Raw genomic sequence first — 25384 nt, forward strand, 5'->3', positions numbered from 1 at the left:
CTCGGCATTCAATAAAGCATCTATTCACAGGTGAACTTGGCAATGTTGTCAAAGCGGATGGGATTTGTAACGGAAAAGGCAACAAGCTGCTTTGAGAATCCATGAACTAAGGACTCGGAGGGTCCAGCCTACTCTTGACAAGAGAATGCGTTCACTAAGGACAACCTGCAGGGCCACGTGTCTGCAGCACGCAGCCGTTCGTCAGCAGTGCAGTAATAATAGCACAGTCACTGCCTGTTCTCTGAGCCAGGCTTTGAGGCTGGCCGGCCAAAGGTACATAGAGAGGAGTTGCTGGGCTGCGCCTACGTGGGGACTGGGAGGCTGCCTCTGACCTGCCTCCTGCAGATCCGGGCAAATCTTTTCACTACTCAGAGCCTCCTTTGTTCATCCGGGTGGGTGTGATCCTTCCCACCCCTCTGAGGAGCCTGGCAGTGCCCACCATGCCCTGTGGGGAGCAGGTCTCTCATGGGAACACGGCAGGAGGCCACAGAGGAGCATGGACGCCTCCGGACTCACTCAGCTGTGGGCCTTTGGAAGTTCCCTAATGTCTCTGTCTTTGTCTTTCCTCTGTGTGACATGGGGGTGACAATACCCACCTCTCATGGGGAGCATGAACGGAGTTACTGTATGTGTGTCTGGCCATATAAACATGTGTCATGGTCTCTTCAAAAGATTGATACCTTAGAAATCCAGCCTATTATCACAACTGGGTAAACTTCTCCAGGCCTCAGTGTCCCTACTGGTAAAAATAAGGGGTTCGTGGGTACTTTCCACTCTGCAGACATGTGGGGAAGACACATCCATGGGTGATCAGGGCCATGCATCCTGCTCTCCAGTGAAGAGCTACCATAGAAACACATGCCTGTATTCTAAGTCTCTTCTTCCCTGAACTACCCCACCCCTAACTGTACAAAAAACGGGGAGGGAATAAACCCAGGCAGTGAGCTGGCTGGGATTCCAGGAGGCTCAGGACAGGGGCTGCAGAGTTAGGGTACAGCGAGCATCCCAGCCTGCAGTCCCCCTTCATGAGGCCACACGAGGAGGCCCTGCCAAGTGGGCTGCCCCCGCCCCCGCCGAGCTACAGGGCTCGGCTAAAATTAATGTGCTTCATTGCAGAGAATACAAATACTCACACGATCTGATGTTATTCAGGGCACTTTACCCAGGGCCCCTCCCGCCCGGCCACAAACAGTGGAGTCCTCCACCCACTGCTGAGCAGCAGGGAGACAGCTGCTGGCCAGCTGTTCGGACACGCAGCCGACAGCTCACAGCGTTCCAAGTCCACGTCCGACGGACAGAACATCACGACCCAGATCTCTCCGGACCTCGACTGCCCACTCCTTTTCCTCCATCCCCCTGGCGGCTGGGCTGCTCCCAGTACCGTGGATGGCGGGTTACAACCACCAATCAGTGGAACCCTCATGGCTGGCGGCTCCCAGATGGACAGGACTGCTGGAGACGGTCCCTTCCCGGAGCCAGTGCTGTGGCGGCCCCAGGGGTGGGGGGATTTCTGAAAGGATGTGTCCCATGTGCCAGCCCAAGGTGGGTTCTGGAAGCGGCGAACGGAGGAAGAGCCCTCCGAGAAAGTCTTGCACAAGGTCCGGGAGTGGCGCTTACATCCTGCTCTCTGCTGGGCACCTTCTTCCCTGAATCCTTCCCGCTGGATGAGGCATCTCCTCGAGGCCTGCAGCTGGGATTGACCTGGCCCAGCCTGGATCAGCCCAGAGACTCAGCCCGTCCACGTCCCAGCAACACTGTTTACAGAAGCTGGGGAGCCCTGCAAAGCCATGGAGCCCCATTTTCTAAAACAACATCATGTGGACCAACACCCAGGTTTCTGCCATCGTGGTTTTTATCTGTTAGAACATGCCAGCTCGCCCAGCCTCAGCCTCCAGGATAGCCCGCCGAAAAGCCGGAGCCTCAGGGTGAAACAGTGGCTGAGCAGGCAGTTGTGTGTTTTTTGAGGGGAGGGGTGAGGAGGGCTCTGGATCATATGGGGAAGCTGATTGATCATCTGGTTATCTACCACCAACATACTAAAAATAAAAGAATACACACAAAAAACAAAAGCAACTATTAAAGAGTCAATTTGATCAGCTAACACAATTTCCTCTACCAAGGTTTCCAATTTTTCAAAAGGCTGCCACAAGGAATGGTCACAGAAAGATGATCTATCGCTCAGACAGACCAGCTAGGAAGTTAGGGGCACAATCTCCCTGCAGCCTGCTATTTACTGTAATTAACAATACAATGCTATTAATACGGGATTAAGCACCAGAGTGTGCACTCGGGCCTCACCCAGAATGCATTCTAGTTGGTGGCCACGCGGATAAAGCGACAATCGCTTAGTGCTTGTGAAGAACAGGAACTGAGGCCGTTCCTGCCACACTCACTCACACATGCTCAATGATGGAGTTTCCCTGAAGTTCCCGGCTCCCAACGCCTTTGTTACTTGGCACAGGCACACGTCCGTGAGAACATTTTATCCCAGTCTCCCTGCCGGTGCAAGAAACCAGCCCACGGAAGTAACGGAGGACAGGCTGGCTCCTTCGTGTCCAGAGGAGCTCACGCTCCGCACAGAGTGGGGTCAGTGCCGCTCCCGGAAGTGCCAAAAGCTGGACCCCGGGGCAACCCTGCCCCATCCGACGTGTGACCAGACACATCAGCTAACCTCTGACCTCCGTGTCCTCGCCTGTATCAAGCAGGGATGGCGACAGGGCCTGTCCTGGGCCCACCCACAGAATTACAGTGAGGAGCCAGTGCGACTATGTCCTGGTGCCCTCGCTGGGTGAGGACAGAGGAGCGGCGGGCTTAACCAAGAAAAAGCCAGTTCGATGCTGGCGTCCTGAGCTAAGAACAAAGCCAGTTCTCAACACCTTCCACCCAAATCCATTCTAGTTACGGGTTTAGTGGGGGAGCTGCACTCTGGGCTCTTCTAGTGCCCCTGGGGTTTGGCATGAGTTACCTGGACGGCAGGCCAGGAAGGCTTAGTGGCGAAGGCGAGGGAGGAGGGAGCCAGGGCCGGCTGGGGACCTCTGCGGGAAATGGCCCCCTGCGTCCTCCCAAGTTATCCATTGCTCAGGCAGACTCTGGGCTCTAGCGCGCAGGTCCGGTGGGGAGGCCCCCGTGGCTCAGCGGCTCTCCAGTCAGATCCCCGGGGGTCAGGAGACGCCCACGAGCCAGCACTGTGGCAAGAGCGCGTGTTCTTCCCAAGACGGTGAGGGGCGATGGCACACAGGCTCTCACACCCTGCTCCCCACCCGGGGCCTCCCACACGCCTCTGACTGCACGTGTGGCTTCTGCTCCAGCACGACCCTCCCATCCCACAGAAGGGACCTGGGAGAAACCCACGCAGAGGTAGGCACAGCACTTCACTCTGGATTTTCAAACTGTTTATCAAGATGGCATATGCCTTCTACCTCAGCACTCTCCGTGGGCGGGGGGGAGGCCCCCACCTTCCGCTCTCTCTCCCTCTTCTTTTGGGATCAAGAAAGAAAAGAGTGTGAGAAACCCGGCAACTCGACGGGAGGAAGTCAACTGTGGGCTTCAGGACAGGGCTGCCCCCACCGAGGGGACAACACCCGTCCCTGTCAGGGAAACGGCGGGCGGCTGGGGTTCCTTAGGGGTCCCGGAAAAGCAGGCTGCGCGCCGTCCCAGGGCAGCTTGAGGTGTGGGTGTGCGTGAGATTGTGTGAGGGTGTGTGAGGGTGTGTGGGTAAGTGTGTGACTGTGAAAGTGTGAGTGTGTCTGTGTGTGTGTATGGGAGTGAGTGGGTGTGTGTGTGTGTGTGAGTGAGAGCGTGAGTGTGGGAGTGGGTGTGTGAGGAGGGTGAGTGAGCGTGAGTGGGCGTGTGAGGAGGGTGAGTGAGCGTGAGTGGGCGTGTGAGGAGGGTGACTGAGCGTGTGAGAGCGGGAGCAGGCGTGTGAGGAGGGTGAGTGAGCGTGTGAGAGCGGGAGCAGGTATGTGAGGAGGGTGAGTGAGCGTGTGAGAGTGGGAGCAGGCCTGTGAGGAGGGTGAGTGAGCGGGAGTGGGTGTGTGAGGAGGGTGAGTGAGCGTATAGGAGCGGGAGCAGGCGTGTGAGGAGGGTGAGTGAGCGGGAGCAGGTGTGTGAGGAGGGTGAGTGAGCGGGAGCAGGCGTGTGAGGAGGGTGAGTGAGCGGGAGCAGGCGTGTGAGGAGGGTGAGCGAGCGGGAGCAGGCGTGTGAGGAGGGTGAGCGAGCGGGAGCGGGCCTGTGAGGAGGGTGAGCGAGCGGGAGCGGGCGTGTGAGGAGGGTGAGTGAGCGGGAGCGGGCGTGTGAGGAGGGTGAGCGAGCGGGAGCGGGCGTGTGAGGAGGGTGAGCGAGCGGGAGCGGGCGTGTGAGGAGGGTGAGCGAGCGGGAGCGGGCGTGTGAGGAGGGTGAGCGAGCGGGAGCGGGCGTGTGAGGAGGGTGAGCGAGCGGGAGCGGGCGTGTGAGGAGGGTGAGCGAGCGGGAGCGGGCGTGTGAGGAGGGTGAGCGAGCGGGAGCGGGCGTGTGAGGAGGGTGAGCGAGCGGGAGCGGGCGTGTGAGGAGGGTGAGCGAGCGGGAGCGGGCGTGTGAGGAGGGTGAGCGAGCGGGAGCGGGCGTGTGAGGAGGGTGAGCGAGCGGGAGCGGGCCTGTGAGGAGGGTGAGCGAGCGCGTGGGAGCGGGCGTGTGAGGAGGGTGAGCGAGCGGGAGCGGGCGTGTGAGGAGGGTGAGCGAGCGGGAGCGGGCGTGTGAGGAGGGTGAGCGAGCGGGAGCGGGCGTGTGAGGAGGGTGAGCGAGCGGGAGCGGGCGTGTGAGGAGGGTGAGCGAGCGTGTGGGAGCGGGCCTGTGAGGAGGGTGAGCGAGCGGGAGCGGGCGTGTGAGGAGGGTGAGTGAGCGGGAGCGGGCGTGTGAGGAGGGTGAGCGAGCGGGAGCGGGCGTGTGAGGAGGGTGAGCGAGCGGGAGCGGGCCTGTGAGGAGGGTGAGCGAGCGCGTGGGAGCGGGCGTGTGAGGAGGGTGAGCGAGCGCGTGGGAGCGGGCGTGTGAGGAGGGTGAGCGAGCGCGTGGGAGCGGGCGTGTGAGGAGGGTGAGCGCGTGGGAGCGGGCGTGTGAGGAGGGTGAGCGAGCGCGTGGGAGCGGGCCTGTGAGGAGGGTGAGCGAGCGCGTGGGAGCGGGCGTGTGAGGAGGGTGAGCGAGCGCGTGGGAGCGGGCGTGTGAGGAGGGTGAGCGAGCGCGTGGGAGCGGGCGTGTGAGGAGGGTGAGCGAGCGCGTGGGAGCGGGCGTGTGAGGAGGGTGAGCGAGCGCGTGGGAGCGGGCGTGTGAGGAGGGTGAGCGCGTGGGAGCGGGCCTGTGAGGAGGGTGAGCGAGCGCGTGGGAGCGGGCGTGTGAGGAGGGTGAGCGAGCGCGTGGGAGCGGGCGTGTGAGGAGGGTGAGCGAGCGCGTGGGAGCGGGCGTGTGAGGAGGGTGAGCGCGTGGGAGCGGGCCTGTGAGGAGGGTGAGCGAGCGGGAGCGGGCGTGTGAGGAGGGTGAGCGAGCGGGAGCGGGCGTGTGAGGAGGGTGAGCGAGCGCGTGGGAGCGGGCGTGTGAGGAGGGTGAGCGAGTGGGAGCGGGCGTGTGAGGAGGGTGAGCGAGCGCGTGGGAGCGGGCGTGTGAGGAGGGGGCGCGCAGGGCCCTGCAGGGAGAGGGCTCTGAAGCTGGCACACCCCCGCGTGCCGCTCTGCGGAGCCTTCCCGCCGCTCCACGTGGCTCCTGCGGCGCCGGGACAGCCTCCCCTCCAGGGCCGCAGCTCTGCCACGACCGCCGGCCCCACAGGCCACGGGCCGCTTCGGGGGCGGAGCCCAAGTGTGCGCGACGCCAGGCCCCCGCGGCCGCGCTGTCCCGAGGGAGCCGCCCCCCGGCGCGGGGACAGGGCCGCAGCCCCCAGCCCGGCCTCACCTGCTCGTACTTCTCCAGCTCCGTGTGGTAGATCTGCCGGATCTGCGACAGCTTCGCTCGGTAGTCCGAGTGCTCCACCGAGTTGTCGGAGCCGGCCCCCCCGGAAGCCGCCGCCGCCGCCGCCGCCGCCGCCGAGCCGCCCCCCTTCTCGGGACCCGCCACGCCCTCGGCCAGCAGCATGTTGTCCAGTCGCATCAGCTGGGGGTCGGTGGGCTCCTCTTCCTGGGCGCCCCGGATGCTCAGCACTGCAGGAAGAGGGGGCGTTGTTAACGGTGACCCCGCGGAGGAAACGGAAACAATATCCGCGGCGTCCCTGGCGGAGCGGCCCGGTCAGCGCCACCTGCCGTCCCGCCGGCGAAGGGCTGGGGGGGGCTGGGGGGCGACCGCGCCCCAGACGGCCGCTCAGAGGCGCGCGTGGCCGCGGGACCCGGGGCCACAGTGTTTTGCGGGGACAGGTTCTTTTTGGGGAAATCTGAGCGCGTTCTGTGGATGGTGGTGGTGGCTGTAGAATGTGAATGTACTTAATGCCACTAAGCTGTGCCCTTGAAAATGGTTGAAACGGTAAAGTGTATCTTCTGTAAACCTTACCACAATAAAATAAATTTCAAGACTACAAAAAATTAATTATAATAATGTAATTTTCACTTTTGTCCCCAAACCGCCAAAATTTAAGGGAAGCAAAAACATTTCCTTCTTCTAGAATTTCCTAATTCTAGATTTCTGTGAGTTTGTGGTTTAAGCTCTGACTTTGTAATAGTTGATCAGCCTAAAATTTCATTTCCCAATGACCTAAGTCGGGGAGCCCAGTTCACCTGGAGTGAAACCTCAGACGTCACCCCTGGACTGGCCAAGCGGAGAGTCTGGACCGGCAGATGGCGGTTGGCCCTGAGGCAGAACGTGTTGGGGACACACTGGGGCTTGGCCCTGTTGGAACTTGGGGGGGGGGGGCTTTGAACAAGCTTGTCAGGGACTCAGAGAAGCTGGGGTTCTGGAAGGATGGGCGGCTCCAGTCAACAAGATGGGCTCCTTTTATTAAAATGCTGACCACCAGGGGACCTGGGGCTTGGACAGCAGTGGGTGGAGAGGTTTAGTCAGCAGAGCTGGGCGGTTCCTTCACGCGTCACACAACCAGCTGCAAAGTAACCCACTCATCCGCACCAGCCAGGGTGGGCAGCCAGGCCTCTGTTGAGAGGGGACCTGAGAAGGCCTTCCAGTGAAGAAACACAGAAACCATTTTGGGTGGGGTAGGGGAGGAGGGGAGTGACCAAGGAGCAGGGGTCCCGAGTGCGTTCACACTCTGGGGACAGGCTGAGTCCCTGTGACCAGGGAGGTATGAGGCTGGACCACTGGGGGAGGCAAGAGCTGATCCAGGGTGGGGAGTGTCTGGTGAGCCCGTGGGGTTGCCAGGGAAGGGATACGAGCTCAACTTGAGAAGACACACAGATATCCAGGGTGGTCCATCCTGGGTCACGCAGCTGTGCCTCCGTGCTCCCGGCTTCTCACAGACAGGCGAGAAGCCACCAGAATAGTGGTTCACGGGGAAATCCAACCCCCGCAGGGTCGCACTCAGAAAGCAGGGGATAGCCAAGTGCAGTGTCGAGCCACGTGGACCAGTGGTGGCGGTCAGAGCAGAGGTGAGGAGGCCTGAGAAAGCAACATCGATTGGCTGCCTTCCATATGCACCCTGACGGGAAATCGAACCCACAGCCTTTCGGGACAATGCTCTAGCCAACTGAGCCTCCCGGCCAGGCCCACTTCCTCTTTAAAGAGTCAGAAAGCACAGCTACGCACACACTCCACACGCTGACCTAAGTACATTTCTCCTGGTCTGGACATCGAACTGGTTTTAAATAAAACAAGGAAGGGGATTGTCTATGGCTGGGAAGGGACACTGGAAGCGCTGCCGCCACGGAGGGTCTCAGGGTGTGAGGCCCTTTCTACGTGGGCATTTTTCACCCTTGAGTATGAAGGATCCATTTAGTTGGGGTGTGTGTGTGTGTAAAAAACACACAGTAAAAGTGTTAGCATTTCACTTAGATTCTATCCTTTTATGAGTCCTACGAAAATACTTTTAAACGAGAAATTAGGATCCACTAAAATTTAATGTAATTGGTTTCTAAATGTAGACAATAAGAAATTGGTATGATAAAAATAGAAGGTACCACACTATAAATGTTGATGGCTCAAGTAAAAAATTCCAGAGAAAAAAGTGTGCCTATGGGAACAGCGAGAACAAGAGAGCCTCCCCCACTCAGCTGCCTGGAAGGTGCTGGCTCCACGGCCCGGGCTGCGCATGTGGGCGAGGGGGCACGCCGCACGGACATCTGTGCCCACTACAGACGGGGATGGGGCTGATATGGAAACTGGCCAGTTGAAAAATCCCGCCAACATTAAATAAATAAATGAGAAGGGTGAAGAATCTCCGCAGAACCGACGCTACCCATTTATGGCTCGAAGCCGGCACTGGTGAGTTGGAGACAAAATGATTATTTAAAAGGTCCCTTTTGTCTCTGGGCACCATGCAGGACTCAAATGAGCGATCGCCAGGCCACTGGAGATGTTAACACTCACCCTCCAAGATCCAATTTGAGCGCGGAGCTGTGACCTAATGCAGCAGCCATCACATCCGATCAGGTCCCCGACCCTGACGGCGGCCCCGCCCCGCGCTCCCAGCCCAGCAGCTTTCCCGGAGCAGGTTTTAAAGGGCAAACCCCCTTTCCGCCGGTGCGCCCGGGAGTCCGGCCCGCGCACACTCGCCGCTGAAAATGTCACCCACTGCCCTGGATTAGATTCACAGAGACGTCCCCGGCAGGAGACACCACCCTTTTGGTCATAATTCTTAAAAGAGGAGTTTCCTTCGCACAAGTCTAGCCCCTCATGTAAGAGACGGGTCAAGGCAGGTAAGTGATTTATAAAGAAATTGTCACACGCCCTTTACAAAGCATTGGCCATCACATCTGCTGCTGTCTTCGCTGCCCTGGGGTTAATTCTAGGGTAAAATTCCCAAGATAAGAGAACCATCACAGCTCGAATTCCCACAGTTCTTACCTTGCTTTTCTTCACACAAGAGGAACACCCCCCCAATGCAAAGGCACGCTCAGGATCCCAGGCGGGCGGCCTGGGGCCGAGGTTTCCTCCCGGCCTGAGCTGTGATGGGTCCGGAGCAGCTCCGGGCAGGCCCACTAGAGGGCACTGTTTTGTCACCAAGGACAGGTGGGCTGGGAGGCCGGCAGCTGCCAGCCCCAGGTTAGCTGCCCCGCTGGATTCACATCTGTAGGTGGGGAGGAGGCCCGGCCCACAGAGAACACTGTCTTTGGACGCGGACAGCAGGGCAGGGACCCAGACCGGGGCCAAGCGATGGAGAGCAGGGAGGTGCTCGGGAGAGGGGGAGGCAGCCTCCCCGGGTGCAGCCCCCACGCTCTCTGGCCAGTCTCTGCTCGACGTGAAGGCAGGAGGCTTACCCACCATGAGGGTGTCCCCGTCCACCAGCCAGGCTTCACGACCTACAACCAGGAGGAGAGCTGGGAGGGTGGAGCTCTCGGGGCCTCACCCCAAGGCTGCTCTGCCTCCCGCCCCGTGCAGTGGTCAGAACTTGGGGGTGGAAATGTGGTCTCCATGCAGTTTTACAAAAAGAGCAAAGTGCTTGCCTCCTGAAATACCGGTTATTTTTTTATTTGTTCATGAAGAACTTGCACACCTCGACTTGAAAAGGTGAAGGGATGTTCCAAAGTCACAGAGCAGAGAACTGAGGACACAAAGGCATAGCAAACGGGCAGAGCCGGACTGAGTCTGGGTCCTAGACACTCCAGCTTGGGCTCCACACACCACGTGTGGCTCTGTGGGTGTGGAATTGATTCTGTGTGTGTGTGTGTGCACGGATGTCCTAGACACTCCAGCTTGGGCTCCACACACCACGTGTGGCTCTGTGGGTGTGGAATTGATTCTGTGTGTGTGTGTGTGCTCAGCCACGGATCCCATTCATGCTCCCCGGCCTGGCACACAGGCCCGCGTGGACCAGCGGGGAGACACAAGGCTCATGTGCCTGCAGCAGGCTCCTGCCTTCCCGGGTGAGTGCTGGGTGCCGGGTGCCGGTGCTGGGTGAGGGGCCCGGGCCTCAGTGGCTCAGGCTTCGCCTCAGCTCCCGAGCCCCTCTTCCTGAGAGGAGCTGCAGGGGACTCCACTCGACGTGGGCCAGCCTGCCACGCCAGAGGGGAGGGAAAGCCCTCGGGAGGGCCAGGCCCGGGGAGAGGCCGAGATCCCACGAGGGACATGGCACAAGAAACAGTTCCCTGCCAGGCTGTACAAACAAAGCATGAGAAGTGTGTCACTCTGGTCGGCTCACTGTGTGTCCCCTGGACACGGAAGCTTCCCAACAATGGTAGTTTCTAAGGGAAGTGACCAGGGAGAAAGCAGGAGAAATTTCTCAATATTCCTGCACCTTGAGATGGAAGTATTTTGTGGCTCAGTCTCAATCAGGCACCTGCTTCCCTGTGAGAGCGAATTCACGAGAGATTTCCTCTAACGGCCCCCAGAATGTAAGTAGGGGCCCAGGGTTCTCCTGCTGGCCAAGGGGCATGGCGCACAGCACAGTGGGACAGAGCTGGTACCAGGCACCCCCTGAGCGACCTTCCCGCTGGGTTTCCTCATTACCCAACAGTCCATAATATCAACCACACCGTAATGATCATTAAGGATTGAGTTGGTAATTTTTTAAAAGCACATGTCAGTGCTTGGTAACTGGTAGCCTTTCAATTGTTGGTTAAATCCAAATCCACCCCATCGATAAAGGTCCTTGTGGGAAGCGTAAGAAAGCACAAGAGATGCAGAGCTAAGACTTTTGTCTCTGTATGTTGGGGATCAGGCTTACCTCTACTGACACCACCACAGGCCGGGAACCTGGGCACCAAGGGCCTGTTTTCAAATATCTTCTTCCCTCCCTTCTCCTTCGGGCCCCTTCCAACTCCTCTTCCCAGGGGTGCCCAAGGAGTCGAGGAGTCACACTCCCTCTCAAGTCTGGAACAGAGACCCCAACGGGTCTTCCTGAGCCGGAGCGTGTGCAGGCCACTCCGACCTGGCAGAGCTCACCCGGGAGATGCCTCCTGGAAGCTGAAAGACCCTTCTGGGAACCACTTAGCTTGGAAGCAATCTCACCTTGTGTCAGACAAGCTGGCCTGCAAGCCGTCTCTAATAGCTGCTTTCAAGTTTCCATTAAAAATAAATAAATTATAACCAGAGAGAGGAGAGCCTCCATTCAGATCCAGGTTTGAGGAGGTGGGTGGGAAATCGAATGTGGGAGAAACAGGACAAGCGTTTTTTCCGTGAACAAGGTCAGGAAGGCTCACTGAACCCCATGTCGACTGTGACCACTGCCACTACCGCCAACAATAACATGGTAATTTCACGTAAATGTGCACTTTAACTCTGCTGATATTTATGCTGAGAGATGAGGTGCAGATGTGTGCCTCTCCTTCCTGGGACCTAGGAGAGGGGTTGGCACAAAGATAAAGGAAAATGTTGATCTGTGGATTTCTTCCAACACACCCCTCTCTGTAGACCAACAGAGCCCTGATTTTTCGGTGAGTTCATGGCCACTGGGAGGAGACAAACTTTCTTGCTTTCCTTGTAGCTAGATGTGGTCACATCTCTTGTGGCAAAATTCCGGTCAGTGATAGATGAGTGGAAGAAAATTCCTAGGAATGTCCGAAAGAAGGAATGCTTTTCTTGCCCACCCCCCTTCTTCTGCCAGCTGGAAGGTGAATGCAATGGCTGGTGCTCTCGCAGCCACTCTGGACCATGAGTTGGCCTGGGGAATAGAAGCCACTTGAGGGAGAGACACCAGATAGTTCTCATACTCTCGAGACCAGCTGGATGCTTGCCTTTGGACTACATGAAAGTGAGAGAGAAATGAACTTGAATTTTGTTTAAGCCAAGCTCTTTTGGGGTTTGGGGAGGGTTTTTGTTTTGTTTTCTTTGTTTTTGGTAGCTTAACCAATCCAAGGTAATATAAGTTTCAGAAAAAAAGAGAAGAAAGAAAGAAAGAAAGAAAGAAAGAAAGAAAGAAAGAAAGAAAGAAAGAAAGAAAGAAAGAAAGAAAGAAAGAAAGAAAGAGAAAGAAAGAAAGAAAGAAAGAAAGAAAGAAAGAAAGAAAGAAAGAAAGAAAGAAAGAGAAAGAAGGGAGGGAGGGAGGGAGGGAGGGAGGGAGGGAGGGAGGGAGGAAGGATTTCATATTGGTTAGGGCTACAGGGAAAATTACAGGCAGATTTAGTAACTAGAGGCAAGTCACACAAAAACCCGAGAAGCCACAGGGGAGAATTTTTTCCTACAAAATGAGGTTTTTGGAACCGACAGAAAGAGCCTTGATCTTAGAGGGGCCTCTCTGAGGTACTGCCCGGGCGAGTGGCAAAGTTGGCAGAAGAGGGGGCGTCTGGGGTGAAGGGGCAGGGGAGTTGGATGGTCAGTGCAGCCTCAGGGGGGAGGCCAGGGGTGGGTGGCTTGGGGTGGCTGCATGTGGAAACCAGCCAGGAAAGGATTCTGTCTGGACCCACAGGAGGCCAAGATGGATGAGCTAGGGACCCTGAAGGCAAATAGAAGCAGGGGTTCTAGGCAGGCCCTGTTCTAGTAAACTCCTCAGGCTGTGGCCTGCCACATGCACAGCTCCATGGGACATGTCCTTACTGCAGTGACATGTTTGGATTCTAACCAGCCTGCGCAGTTTGTCTGTTTCTCAGGCTTGGAAGAGGGAGGGACACGGGAGGAGGGAGGGAGATCCTAACGCCGCCACAAAGAGGACGTCATCTCTCCATTTACTCTGGGTGGCAGATTCACAGATGAAGGACACCGGGCGGGTCTATTTATGGGCACCCAGGTCCATTTCAAAGCACATGCCAATTTGCTCACCTTTTTCCATGACCACAGACAACACCCATGACCCACCAGTCACAGGAGGTCACCAGGGTGCTTCGGGGACAGCCTGTGGGCAATCCATCACCACGCGTGACAGGAGCCACTCTGAGCCCTTGTTGTGCGGCTCTGAGTCACTGTGGTGTCCTCCATGGCAAGGAGCCTCGTAGCCCCGGCAGAGAGGCTGTAGCAGAACCAGGGGCTTTGCTGCTTCTCAGAAGTCCCAACAACCTCTGGAGTCCCGAAGCCTGTGACGGGGGGGGGGGGGGGCAGGACAGGATGCGGCTGCGTCTAGACTGGTGCCCTGGGCAGCTGTGCCAGGGGACACGCCGGGCGAGCCGGGGGAGCCGGAGGGCGCTGGAGATTAAGCGCTGCCCTGCAAATCAGCCACGGTCCTCGCCTTCCCAGCCTCCACACACTAGGGAACCGTCTCCTGGGGCCCAGAGGCCTTGGCTGGGTGGCTCGAGGGAGGTGTGATGTCTGCATTGGGAAAGAATCCAGAGGGCCACTGTTTCCAGTCTTTCCCATGTCGGTGTCTGGGCCTTTCCTCGGGAAATGAGATATGTGCGGTGCTCTGAGCTCCCGGGGTGTCCTCCAGAGTCCCCCCCCAACACCGTCCAGGGGCTGGAATCTTGAATACAGAAATGCCTGGTGGTCTAGCAGACTTCACATTTCTCGAACTTGTTTAAATTCCATCTTGAGCAGGCTCCCCAAATGCTGAGTCCAGTTTCCAGGGGACACTGGAAAGGAGCCGATTTCCAGTAAATGATGGCAACTCAGTGGAGAGAACGTGCTACCTGGTGTGTGGCGGCCACCGCAGGCTCGGGGATGCAGGGTGCGGCGGGGGGCTGGAACTGCAGCCGGGCCCTCGCCCTCTTTGTTGCCTCCGTGGGCATTTACATCCTGGCAGGACCAGGGACTTGGGAGAGAAGGGAGGGGGCCTGGCTCTGGACACTGAGCCCCACCGAGACCCTCCTGCAGGGGGCTCCCTCCCCGTGGGGCCGTGCAGTGGGCATCGTGACCGTCACCATCAAAATCAGTAGGCACCATGAAGCGCTGGTGAGATGAAAGCGGTTGACAGATGACAGGCACCTTCGTTTCCCTTTAAAGATCTGCCCCCCGAGGCAGGGCCTTGCTCCCTGGGGTTCTTACTACATTTACCTGAAAGGGTGTGTTTTCTCCCCCGCTGAGTAAGCGACATCTCTCCCGCCCGGACCGTCTGCTCTCAAGCCCACGAGGAGTCTGCTTAGACGAGGACAGCGAGTCCCCGAAGTATGCAGAGGAGGCCCGTGGTGCCCCCTTCACGGAGCCTGTGCGGGGACAGGCGGCCGGGAGGAAAGCTCAGATGCCAACTCACTGTCCCTCTGTGCCCACCTGCAGTGCAGCGCCCTCTGCCGGGCGCGGCGGGACAGGTCCTGGCCACTGGTGCTTGGTGGCAGCCTTGCGGCTGGGGCAGAATGAATCTCTCCTGGCACAGCGATCGCGGCCCGCACTGCTTCACCCACTGCCCTCCCGCATGGGGCCGTGGCCAAATCCCTCCACAAGCTCAGGCTCTCCTATTCTCTGCTGGGTCCGAGATGTCCACCCGGGAGGCTCGGCCAGAATTCAGACAGGTTTAAATGACCGCGGGGAAAGGAGGGCCGCGGGCTAATCACACAAACTAAAGCTGACGGGTGCGGACGAGCGGGCAGGAGAGCTGAGGGCAATGCTGTTGGAAATTAAGCTTTAAAAGAAACTTGTCAAAAATGAGCTCATTCGCTTTTATTCTCACACGGACACTACGGGGTGTATGAGCCCCTTTATTCAGATGGGGGATGAAGCGCGGGGGAGCGGGGCCCACAGGCGCACAGCTACTCGTGAAGCGGACCTACTCAGGGCTCTCCCCCCGTCTCAGCACCTCCGGACACGGGCCAGAAGCAGCAGCTGACGATTTTCACAGCTTGGAGGCCAACGTGAACCTGGACGCTGCTGCCGTTTGCAGAATTTTATCTCTGTTCTCCTGAACTGGCCTAAGCCAAGGGAAACTACTAACAACATAGAGGCCGTCTCAGCTTCCACGCCCTCTGCCCATTCTGCCTTAAAGTAACCCTAAGTCACAGGCTGCCCCTCACCAAGCCACCCGGGCAGACAGCTGTGGAAACACTTGGTAAGGAGCAGAGTTGGTCTTTACTTCCTGCAAAGTTTGAGTCACTATGTCATTGCTCTTTGGTAATGAATGGCATTGGGTTGCTGGCACAAGCCCTTGGTTTTATTTTTATTGATTGATTGATTGATTGATTTTTGAGAGAGAGAGAGAGAGAGGGAGAGAGAGAGAAACACCGATTTGTTGTTCCACTTATTGGTGCATTCATTGGTTGATTCTTGCGAGTGCTGTGACTGGGGATCAAACCGGTAACCTTGGCATATCTGGACGAAGCTCTAACCAGCTGAGATACCCGACCAGGGCACAAGCTCTTGGTTTTAAGGTTCGGGGTTACACCAACGACTCTCCAGTTTCGGGTCCTATCCCCAATTTGCAAACCAGAACTCCAGGGCCACTCTCTGCCTTTGTGTGCTCCCAAAACAACACTTGGGCTCCTGGAAAAGTGAGAAGGTGCCTTGAAGTTTTCCATGAAAGTGACTGACACCCGTGTCAGGATGGTTGCATGTCTGTATAATAAATATCCTTTCTCCTAAAAACAGTAAACCGAAGAGGCTATGGAGTCACATCAGCCCATCTGCTCCTCTTCAAACATTACCTCAGACAGGGAACCATGACAACGTTGGAAAACAGGCTCTCTTACTCTAAGATCCTTTTTTACATTTTTGAAAACTATGTTTTTCTTGATTTCAGAGAGAGGAAGGGAAGAGGGACAGAAACATTGATCAGCCGCCCCCTGCACGGCCCCTACTGGGCATCCAGCCCATAACCCCAGCATGTCCCTGACCGGGAATCAAACCAGCAACCTCCTGGTGCACAGGGCGACCCCAACCGACCGAGCCACACCGGCCGGGCTCTAAGGTCCTGTAACCCAACGCCAATGGGTATGCACTTCTCTCTCCTCTGGCAGAGGCGACCCCAGGGAACTGACTTTGGCGTGGACCTAAGGTTTAGCTCTAGACCCCAGCCCTGCAGACCTACAGACCAAGAGGTTTCTACTTTAGACAAACAGCAAACAGCTGCTGGTCCCCCCTCAGGGTGGCCGCGGCCCGACCAGATGAGGCCGCTGCCCACTCTCCAGTGACAAGGGTGGAGAGAAAGGACCAAATGAGAATCGGGGTTTTCCTCAGCTCCCCTCTGCCTTGTTGCCGCTCCTGTGGCCCCGCGCTTGGAGGGCGCTAGGCTCTCAGACGATGACAGTCTGGTCCTTGCTCACGCCCTGTGAGAGAGCGCCGAGTCGGAGTCTGGGGAGGCAGCGTCACGAGTCATTTCTGCTCCGAAAGCTCCTGAGAGCATTTCAGAGGCGCTCAGGTGGGCTCGAGGTGTGGCTTCCCAGACAATGACCCCTGTGAGGCCGGGCATTCCCTGCGTTCACCTGTAGACGGGAGAAGGCTGGCTACCGTCCGCTCCTGCACCCGACAGCACACTCACAACCCACGCCACGCCGCAGAGCCCAGGATGCAGCTGCGAGGTCCAGGACTCACGCCACTCGCCACGGAAGGCCCACCCACGCACTGGCTCCCAGTCCCCTCGCGCCGCGGGAGTCACTCCGCGAATGCCAGGGAACTTGCGCGGCTCCAACGGGGCTCGCGACTCCAAAGCCTCTTCATGGCTCTGTTTTCGGCGCAGCCCTGTGGTTCTCCCGGAAAGTTCTGAGGAGTATAAGTTAATCCCAGAAGGAAAAGAATCTCCCTGGGGGTACAATTTACCCACTTGGAGAATATGCCGAGCTTGGGAGACATGATTTCCCTTGGAAAGGTGGAGGGGAGGAGGAGAGTTGGGGGGAGGAAAGAGGGCCAGCAGAGGAAAATGGGCTAAAAACGCAGAAGGAAGGAGGGAGATAAAACAGCTGCAGGGAGTTTGTGGACCGAGGAGCACCAGGGGTTAGGACACGCTCGGTGGCCTTTCTCACGCACCCAGCGCTCAGTGTCCCGTCCACCTGTAGCTGGCTGTGCCGTGCCCATCTGAGGGCAGCCACAACCCCGAGGTCCCAAACCTCTGTCTCAGGGGGAGAGCAGAGCAACACCTACTACCAGCTTCCACGTGCTCGCGTCCCGGGCCAGGCCCCCTATGAGATATCCTCACGCGTTTCTTCATCGACGGCACCCAAACCTCGTTTCCCGAGGGCTCACTCGCACCAGGTGGGGCCTGGCGGAACAGATGTAAGAGACAAGCACCTGCCCAGAAGGAGCAGATGCATAAACAGAGCATGGAAAAAATTAAGTTAAAAAATAAATACAAAGAAAAAAATAAAGTAAAAAATAGAACACAGCGGCGTGGAGGGCGTTTGTTCACCCAAGGCCCCTGTGTGGGATATGGTCACATGGACACAACTAAACGTGTTCACACTGATCCAGATTTCCTGACTCCAGAAAATACAGACACCATGTGCGGCCCAGAGGGGCCGAGGCTAGGCCAGGTGTTCAGGTTTACCTGTCCACCCCTCCCTCCTGCCATTCAATGTGGCAGCCCCCTTTTAAGCTGATAAAAATATAGCCTCAGCTCTGCACCTGGGGATGGGGCGCCCCACCCTCTCCTGAAGAACTGCTCAGTGGAGGGGCTGGGGACCCCGAGACTATAGCAGCGTCCAGCACGCCAACATCATAAGGCTGACAGTCATCACAGATGCACTTCCTCCTCCATGACAGCAAGGGCTCTGCCCACGGCCTCCCAGCTGCAGGTGGCACCCAGACCACAGGTCGCACCCCAGACCAGAGCTGGGCCAGGAGGGGGCTGGTTGTTTCCAGGCTCGGTGGCTTTGAGGAAAGCGGTGGAACCTGAGAAAGCCCTGGAGGGGTTGCCGCAGGCCCCTGCCCTGGGGGAGCAGCTGCTGAGTTCACACACTCCACTTGGTCCCCCAGTCCTCCCCTGCAGCCCTCTGCAGCAGAGTGCACAGAGTCTGGGCAGTCCTGCACTTGGTGTCCTTTGGCAGGGGTCCTGGGGGCAAAACTCTCGGGATCTCAGAATCTGAGCTGGCTCCTTCCGCTAACAGAGAAAAGAGAATACGTGGGGGCTGAGAGAAAGCAGCTGGACTCAAGACCCACCTCTCCTCCCCCGGCCTGAGCTGAAGCCCCACAGGCCGGACCCAGAGCCAGCAAACTCGGTTCCAGGACACAGAGCAGACAGCACCAAGCCCATGGAACCCAGGCTGGCCGGGCATGGAGCCCACACCAGCCAGTAATCAGCTTATCTCAGGGAATGGGCCTCTCCTGCGAGGAGGATTAGCAGCCTGCATTACAGCCCTGAAGCGTAACCAAGGCCCTACTGACGCTGCCAAGGGCATGTCGACCCTCCTGGGCTGCAGTCCTCGGCGCACTTGGGCACCTCCAGGGGGGTCAGAAATGCCTGGGCAGTGACCACACTGCAACGTGGCTGTTGCAAAGGGGAAATGCAGGTTTGATGGGATAAAAATCTACTCCTTCTGGTCCTTGGAAAAGTCATGAAGTCACTGCATTTGAGCACATTTTTCAGGTCCATTAAAACATAATGTCCCCCAATCATAACCAAGGGTGACATCCTCCTCAATCGGCCACAGCAGGGACCTCAGCAGTGTCTGGCACAGAGCCCACAGTTTCTTCCCACAGTGCTGGCCATGGCCTGCTGGGGGCCACACGAAGGACATGGAAATCACAAAGGAACGTGTACCTGGCCTCAGAAATCCAGGTCAGTAACGTAAGAATCCTACCCTCCCCCTGAAGTCGCCAAACCAACCCACACCTGAGAGGAGCTGCATTTCCATCTCCCAGGCTGACTCGCCTTCCCACCTGGGGGCCAGCACCTCATGACAGGCTGGCGAAAGGTCTCAGCAAGTCCCAGGAGAGGAGATGACACGACTTATGAATGTTTCGGATCCGCCCCAGGGACCCTGCGCCCTGCTTAGAGGGGAAACTGTTTTAGGTTTGTTCTCCTGCCTGTTGTTGGTGGTGAACCTTACACCCAGTCTGCTCCGTGTAAATAGTTCAAGATTCACCCGCCTTCTCTTGTAGAGAACAACTAATTAGGGCCTTTGAAATTCCTCATTGACCTTGCCATCTGCCCCTCCCTCCTGTTCATGTATCCAAAGTGGACAGAACATTTTTGAAAACTGCCTCCACGGTCATGGGGGACCCAGGAAGCATCCTCCCTGACCTCTGGAGGCCGACAGCCCACACAGTGCAGCTCACCTAAGGCACTGGGCTCACCTGCAGGCACGTGCTCACCTGCCTGTTGCTCCCAGGGCCCCCACCACACCGCTTCTCTTCAGCAAGACTCCCTTCAAGGAATTCTTTCCAGTGCCTGACTTTCCAACACTTTATCTTCCCCATACATTTCAGAGGTGTCTCAAGTGACATCAGGAATCCCCTCTGGAGGTAATCCAAGGCAAGAAAGGAGCCGGGACAGGTGGGGTGTGGGATATGGCTAAGGGCTCTGAAATGACAGGCCTGACCACCTGCCCCAAGTCCCATCCCACCCTCACCATCTTAGTCCTAAGACAACCCCCAGATCACTCCCCACACTGATCATAGCGCGTGAGCACATACAGGGAGACCTTTAATTCCATTGTCTTGACAGGAAATCGAGACCAAAGCTGTTGGACTCGTAAACAACTGACAAGTGCACAGGACTAGTTGTTATAACAACTGAACAGACCACAGTGTATTGCTGATACACACAGACACACAGGTGTCACTGTGTCCATAAGTGGGATGTGGAGTGAGCAGGTCACCCAGTTCTGTCTACCAGGGTCCAACACATCTGCCCCGAGTCAAAGGTGAGACCACAGGGTCATAGCAGAAGGGCTGGTCGTGAAGAAATGCATTCTCCTCCTGAGTGACGTGGTGCTGAAGACCCTTCAGAGGAGCTTAAAATTCACTCCAAAGTGCAAACAAAATGATTGTAGGAGTCAAAACTGTGCCACCAACACAAAGGGGCTGAGAGCCACTGCTGTTGGAGACAAAGCCACCAAATGCAGGAAGGAGCCAAGCTCTATCAAGCGCCTCCCCAGCGATGAGTTAAGCTGATCTGAACGGACCTTAGTTTTGGTAGCCAAGGCACAGTTTAGGGCTGGAGCCCAGAACTGGATGTGGTCATGTCCGAGAAATCAGACACTGAGCACAGAACCCCTCACCAGGTCCGAACCCCTCCCTGGGTCTGTGTCAGCAGCTTGTGCCCCCGCCGGGCCAGGAGTGTGCTCAGGAGCTGCCTGGATGCTGAGTTCTGCCAGATCTGCTCAGATAGACGGACAGCCAAGGTCATCAAGGGGGCTGGCCAACTAGCCTTTCCAATTTCACCCAGTATCTCACTGCATCCTGGTATCTCCCCCAGCAACTGTGCAGGGCGGCCCCCAAACCGGCCCACCTCAGTGTAAGGTAGGCAGGTAGCAGGGTGGGCAGCTGTTAAGGGGCCACACTCTAAGCCACAAGTCGTTTCAACGCGGGATCCTGCTAACAACAGCCAGTCACCGTGCCCAAGGAGGTAGTACCATCAGCAAAATGGGCCACTGCCTTTTTCTTCTGAACCTGCTGAGAGTTATACATACATGCTCCACAAAGCCCCAAATTAACTTCCCTCTCTGACATCTTCTGAAGCCCCATCACACAAGCACATGTTGAGAGTGGCCTGTTAGATGGGGGTAAACGGTGTTGCATCTTTGGCTAGGGTTTAAAACATATGAAAGGATTTAAAACTATATGCTTTTTAAAAATAAAATAACTGCACTGCTGAGCCCCAAGGTCTAACGGCAGAGTCTTGGTCAAGCGCTGCAGAACTGGAAGGTGCTACTCCCATCGCCACCTGCCTGCTGAGCTTCCCTCTGTCCCTAAGTCGGACCTCGTGGCTGATCTTCGGGTAAAAGCGATCACGGGAAAGGAGGAATAGACAGGGGCTGCCTGAGTTCTGGGGACCAGTGGGGCTTCTATCCCTGGGGTGGGACCTAGATTTGAATTCGGCTCCCTGCTCCCCTTCTCAGAGCCCAGGGTTCTACAATCCACGCCCCCCTCCCGCCTCACCCCTGGCCTGGGGCCTGGGCCCGGCTTGAGCTCCCGACGGGACGGGCGGCAGGGCAGGTGGGCGGCCTTCCGTTCAGCGTTAATGGCGCCGTTAGCAGCGCCCCGCCTGCCCCGGGAAGGCTCCGCGTTCAGCCTTCTCTCCGATCGCCTCTGAGTAACACGGTGTCACATGAGCTGTGTTTAACAGAGGTGTAATAAATGCCGAAGAAGAAATATTACCCCAAATAAAAAATAGTTTGTCCCCGTGTGGCCAGGACCCCACGACTCACAGCGGCGTTCGCCTTGGCTCCAGCACAGTTTCCATTTGCATCCTTTTTTTAAGGGTCTCCTGGGGCTTTAAAAAAGCTGTTTAAGAGAAAAGGCAGAAAGGCTGTAGCAGTTGTCAAGCGCAGAGCGTTGTGCGCTCTGGACAAACAAATGCCTGTGCAGACAACAGACAGGCGGGAGAGCCCGGGGCCCAGGGACAGGGCAGGTGGGCGGGAACGGAGCCCCTGGGCTGGAGGGGAAGGCAGCCCGGCCCCTGCGCGGCTCAGTGCCGGCCGCCGGGAGCAGAGACGGAGGGAGGGAGGGCTGGGCTCCACCCCTCCTGCAGCACGCACACGCTCGCTCATACACACGCACACTCACACCAACACATACACAGTCACATGTGCACACTCACACCTCACACACACAAACACACACATGTGCACATTCACCTCACATATGCACATATAAACACACATACACAAACATACATGCACTCATACAGACGTACACTCATGAGTGCACACATACACAAAGATACATGCACAGACACTGACGTACACATGCAAACACACACAGACTCATGCGCGCACATACACACTCATGAGTACACACATACACATATGTACATGCACACACACACATACACATGCAGACTCATTTGCACACATACTCACATACACAGGCTCATGTGCACACATACACACTCATGCACACACATGCACAAATGCACACACAGACATGCACACACGCACACTCGCATACACACGTGCACAGGTATGCACACACAGCCACTGGGGTAACAAAGGTATCAAGTTCTCATTTAGCTGCAAGAAAATTCTTCTTTGGATAGTAAGCAAAAATACTTGTATGTTTGTCAAATAGTAGCTGGTTGGAGCTGTTTCAGGCCTGGAGAAGAAAGCAATAAACGCTGAAATCCCCTGGTTGAAGATGTGGGCAGAAAGTGTTCCAAATCCTCCAGGTTTTCTGGGTGAAGGAGATGAAGGTGGTGGCGGAGGCCTCCGGGGGGCTGGAGGGCGGCACCCCCGGTGAAAGCCGGGTCTCCAGGTGGCAGGCAGTGCCTACTTCCTAGCTAGCCTTGCCTGGACAGACCAGCCGAACGCAGGCCAGGCCGCCATCTTCGCGATGATGACTGCGTGGACGCTGAGTGCACTGCTCCTGCTTCTATCTCGGAGGCCACAGCCCTTCTAACCCCATCCCGATACACCTCCCATGCCGTGGAACAGACACCGATGCCTTCACCATACATCGCTGGAAGCGTCAAAGACTTGAGGGTCCTGGGACTCGGCTAAGAACCGCACTTGTGCGTGGAGAGTGTCAGCCATGAGCATAACTGCTAGAGACAGTGATGGCCTTCAGAGAGTGGGATAACTGCACAGCAGCGCCCCACTGGAGAAGAGCCTGAACACAGTGGACCCACAGATGCAGGGGGCCGCAGGCGCGGTCCTGCGGGGTGTCAGGCAACGAGGCGCGGCAGGAAGACCAGTGGGGGGGCTCCAGCCTGCCCTGGCCCTGGCAGAGGGAACGCCCGCCCATCTGAGGCCCAGGCGGCTGGGGCCCACGTGGCTTCTGTGGGAAAAGCACAGGTTCCCGGTGGGACCGATGTCCATGGCCACTCTGGATCTCTATGACCTGGGGCAGGCCTCTTTACCTACAGAGTGAGGGTGGGGCTCAGGGGTCCTGAGGTCCATTTCTGACCAGGAAGAGCGGGTCAGAGGCCTGCGAACAGACTTGGACTCGCCTCCCTCTCTTGTCCTTCTCAAGATTCTACCAAGAGCTTTCTTGTGATCTCATCTTGGTTATCTCATCGGATCCTGATGTCAGTCTTTAGAAGTAGATCTCGGATATTCTTTCTTTTTTTTTTTTAATTGGCTCCAAGGGGTTGAAATCAGCTCAGGCTTCCAAAGATGACCCAAGTCTGGTCCTTCAGAGTCACATTCTCTGCACCAGCCTGGGCTGCCTTGCTGGTCCTCAGAGAAGCGCGGGCTGTCTGTCCTGTGCAGAGTCAGGCCCCAGGCCAGCCACCATGCTGTGAACTGGGGGGGGCAATGGAAAGGTAAGGGTGCAGCCCAGTCACCGGGCAGGGACAGTGACAGACCCCGTCAGTAACGAAGAGCCTCATCACTCACACACACTCATAAACTACTCCATTTGGGCCATGGTAATAAAAATGGGCTCACGGCTGACACCTGCCACGTTGTTTCTAGAACGCCGATTTACTCTAGCTTCTGGTCCTGCCGGTGTCTTCACATCTGTATAGTACAGAAATCCCTCCCCTCCTCCCACGACGGCTGGTTGGTAGGAGAGGACTGGGGCCCATTCGATAAATGACGAAGTGAGGCTCCATTAGGGGAGGGAGTCGATCAGGGACCACGGGTTTTCCCACAGCGATAGGTGACGCAAGCTATAGACCCAAGTCACGTTGCAGAAACATCTGAGGGGGCAAAAGCGAAGTTATGACGCAGTATAAGCTCAGCCCGCACAAGGAGCCAGCGAATGTCAATGGCAGGGCCCAAGGTCTTCATGGCAGGTTCCGGGGGGTCAGGAGGCTGGGTGGCCCTGACCACTCTCCTCTCTGTTGGGCTCCCGGTGTTGGGATTCAGATTCGGACGGGCTCCCTCACGTGTGGGGAGAATGTGGACCCGTCTACGCCACTGATCAGCGGGGAGGCCGGGAAGGCATCGCGAAGCTGTTTCTTCAACCACACAAAGCTGGAAGGCCTGTCCGGAGCAACGTGAGCCCTCGCACGCGGCGGTGTTCGCCTCCCCCCTTTCCTGTCCCTTCTGATAGATGACTGAAAAGAGGCGACATTTTGGTTATCCTCCCTGAACCATAAACAACTGCCTTTGTTAAGCGGGCACATCCGCCGATGTGAAAAAAATTTGTATATTTTTCCGTATAGATACGGAAAAAGGCCCCCAAAATCCTGTCCTCCTCAGAAGATGCAGGGTTAATACACATATTCTGGCTTGACAACTGAGGCTTCGTTTGAAATTTTGTTCTGCTTAAATGCCCTTGTTTCAGCCGAAATCTCCTGTTTTGCTGAATTGTCCGGAGCAGCAGCTGGGATTTCTGTGTGAGTTTCTATCCCATCTGCTTTTGTGCTGGAAATACACGTGGAAGGTGCTGGGACCTCTCCATGGGGATGGGCCTTATCCACACTTATAATAATAAACTCACAACTCGAAAACCAGCCAAACCCGAGCTGGCAGGGAGGACAGGGGCCCAGTTCTCACGTTTGTGCCGCCTCCCACGCGTCCATTCTCTCAGTGGCTCCGGGTCAGCATTCCTCAGGAGTGAGTGATGAGACATGGGGAGGTAACACGTTCCTGGTACGTCCCGGCTGGGCAGGCTGGAGCAGCCACCCTGCCTCTCACCCCACCCCTCTCCAGCCCCACATGCAAATGCCTCCTCCGGGTGCCACTTAGGGGGCCCTAAGGAAGCGTCCAGGATTAAAGGCCTTCCTGTTTTCAAGCCAACCTCCTGATCTGTGGACAAGTGACCTGGGCTATCCCACGGCCCTGAGCTCCCAAGGACCTGCCTTTGGTTTAATGCGCTGAAGCCGCATGTTGAAATTTGGAATTTTTGAATAAGGGGTTCACATTTTCATTTTTCCCTGGGTCCCAAATGTATTTTCTTATTGAAATAAACTATTTTGGAAATAGTGAACGAATGTAACTGACTAGCACAAGCACAGCATCCTCAGGTATGCTCCGTTCTACACCAGCACGTCTGCTTGTTCCTGGGGAGTAAACTGGGTAGAATCCCGCCATCCTGCAGGGAGGGGGTCAGGGCTAAATCAGCGTAAACCATGGGAGTGCCATGGGGCACAAGAGAAGTGAGCGCTAGCTGTCTTCTCCCCAACCTTCGTGGGGTGCAATCCATTTAGCACAGTTAGGACTCCACTAACTGCCCTCTGCCTCCTTCCCTAAACCTGGCACCAGAAGACAGCCGTTATCAGGAGCCAATCTCCATAGGTAAGGCCCAGCTCCCCTTCCTGGTCCAAGTTCCCGAAACAGATCAGAGCAAAAAGTGTTTTGTTTTCTCCAGTCAGGAAAGACACTTTATTGCCCACTCCACTGCACATGTGCACACACATGTACACAACACACAAACATACACACACATGCACACAGACATATAACATGCTCAAGATGAATTTTTAAAAGCTAATACC

At 56.8% G+C, this 25384-nt stretch overlaps 1 protein-coding gene across 2 annotated transcripts in view; it reads right to left on the reverse strand.

The window, feature by feature from the left end:
- The window catches only part of PBX1 (PBX homeobox 1), a 220125-nt gene that overhangs the window by 35866 nt on the left and 158875 nt on the right, over nt 1-25384 (reverse strand). For both annotated transcript variants that reach the window (XM_087827851.1, XM_087827852.1), the window contains exon 3: nt 5914-6158. In XM_087827851.1, coding sequence (XP_087683977.1) covers nt 5914-6158 — 245 coding nt within the window. The remainder of the gene's footprint in view (nt 1-5913; nt 6159-25384) is intronic.

The sequence above is a fragment of the Miniopterus natalensis genome, chromosome 19 (genome assembly GCF_054644295.1).
Source record: "Miniopterus natalensis isolate mMinNat1 chromosome 19, mMinNat1.hap1, whole genome shotgun sequence".
NCBI classification, from domain to species: Eukaryota; Metazoa; Chordata; class Mammalia; order Chiroptera; family Miniopteridae; genus Miniopterus; species Miniopterus natalensis.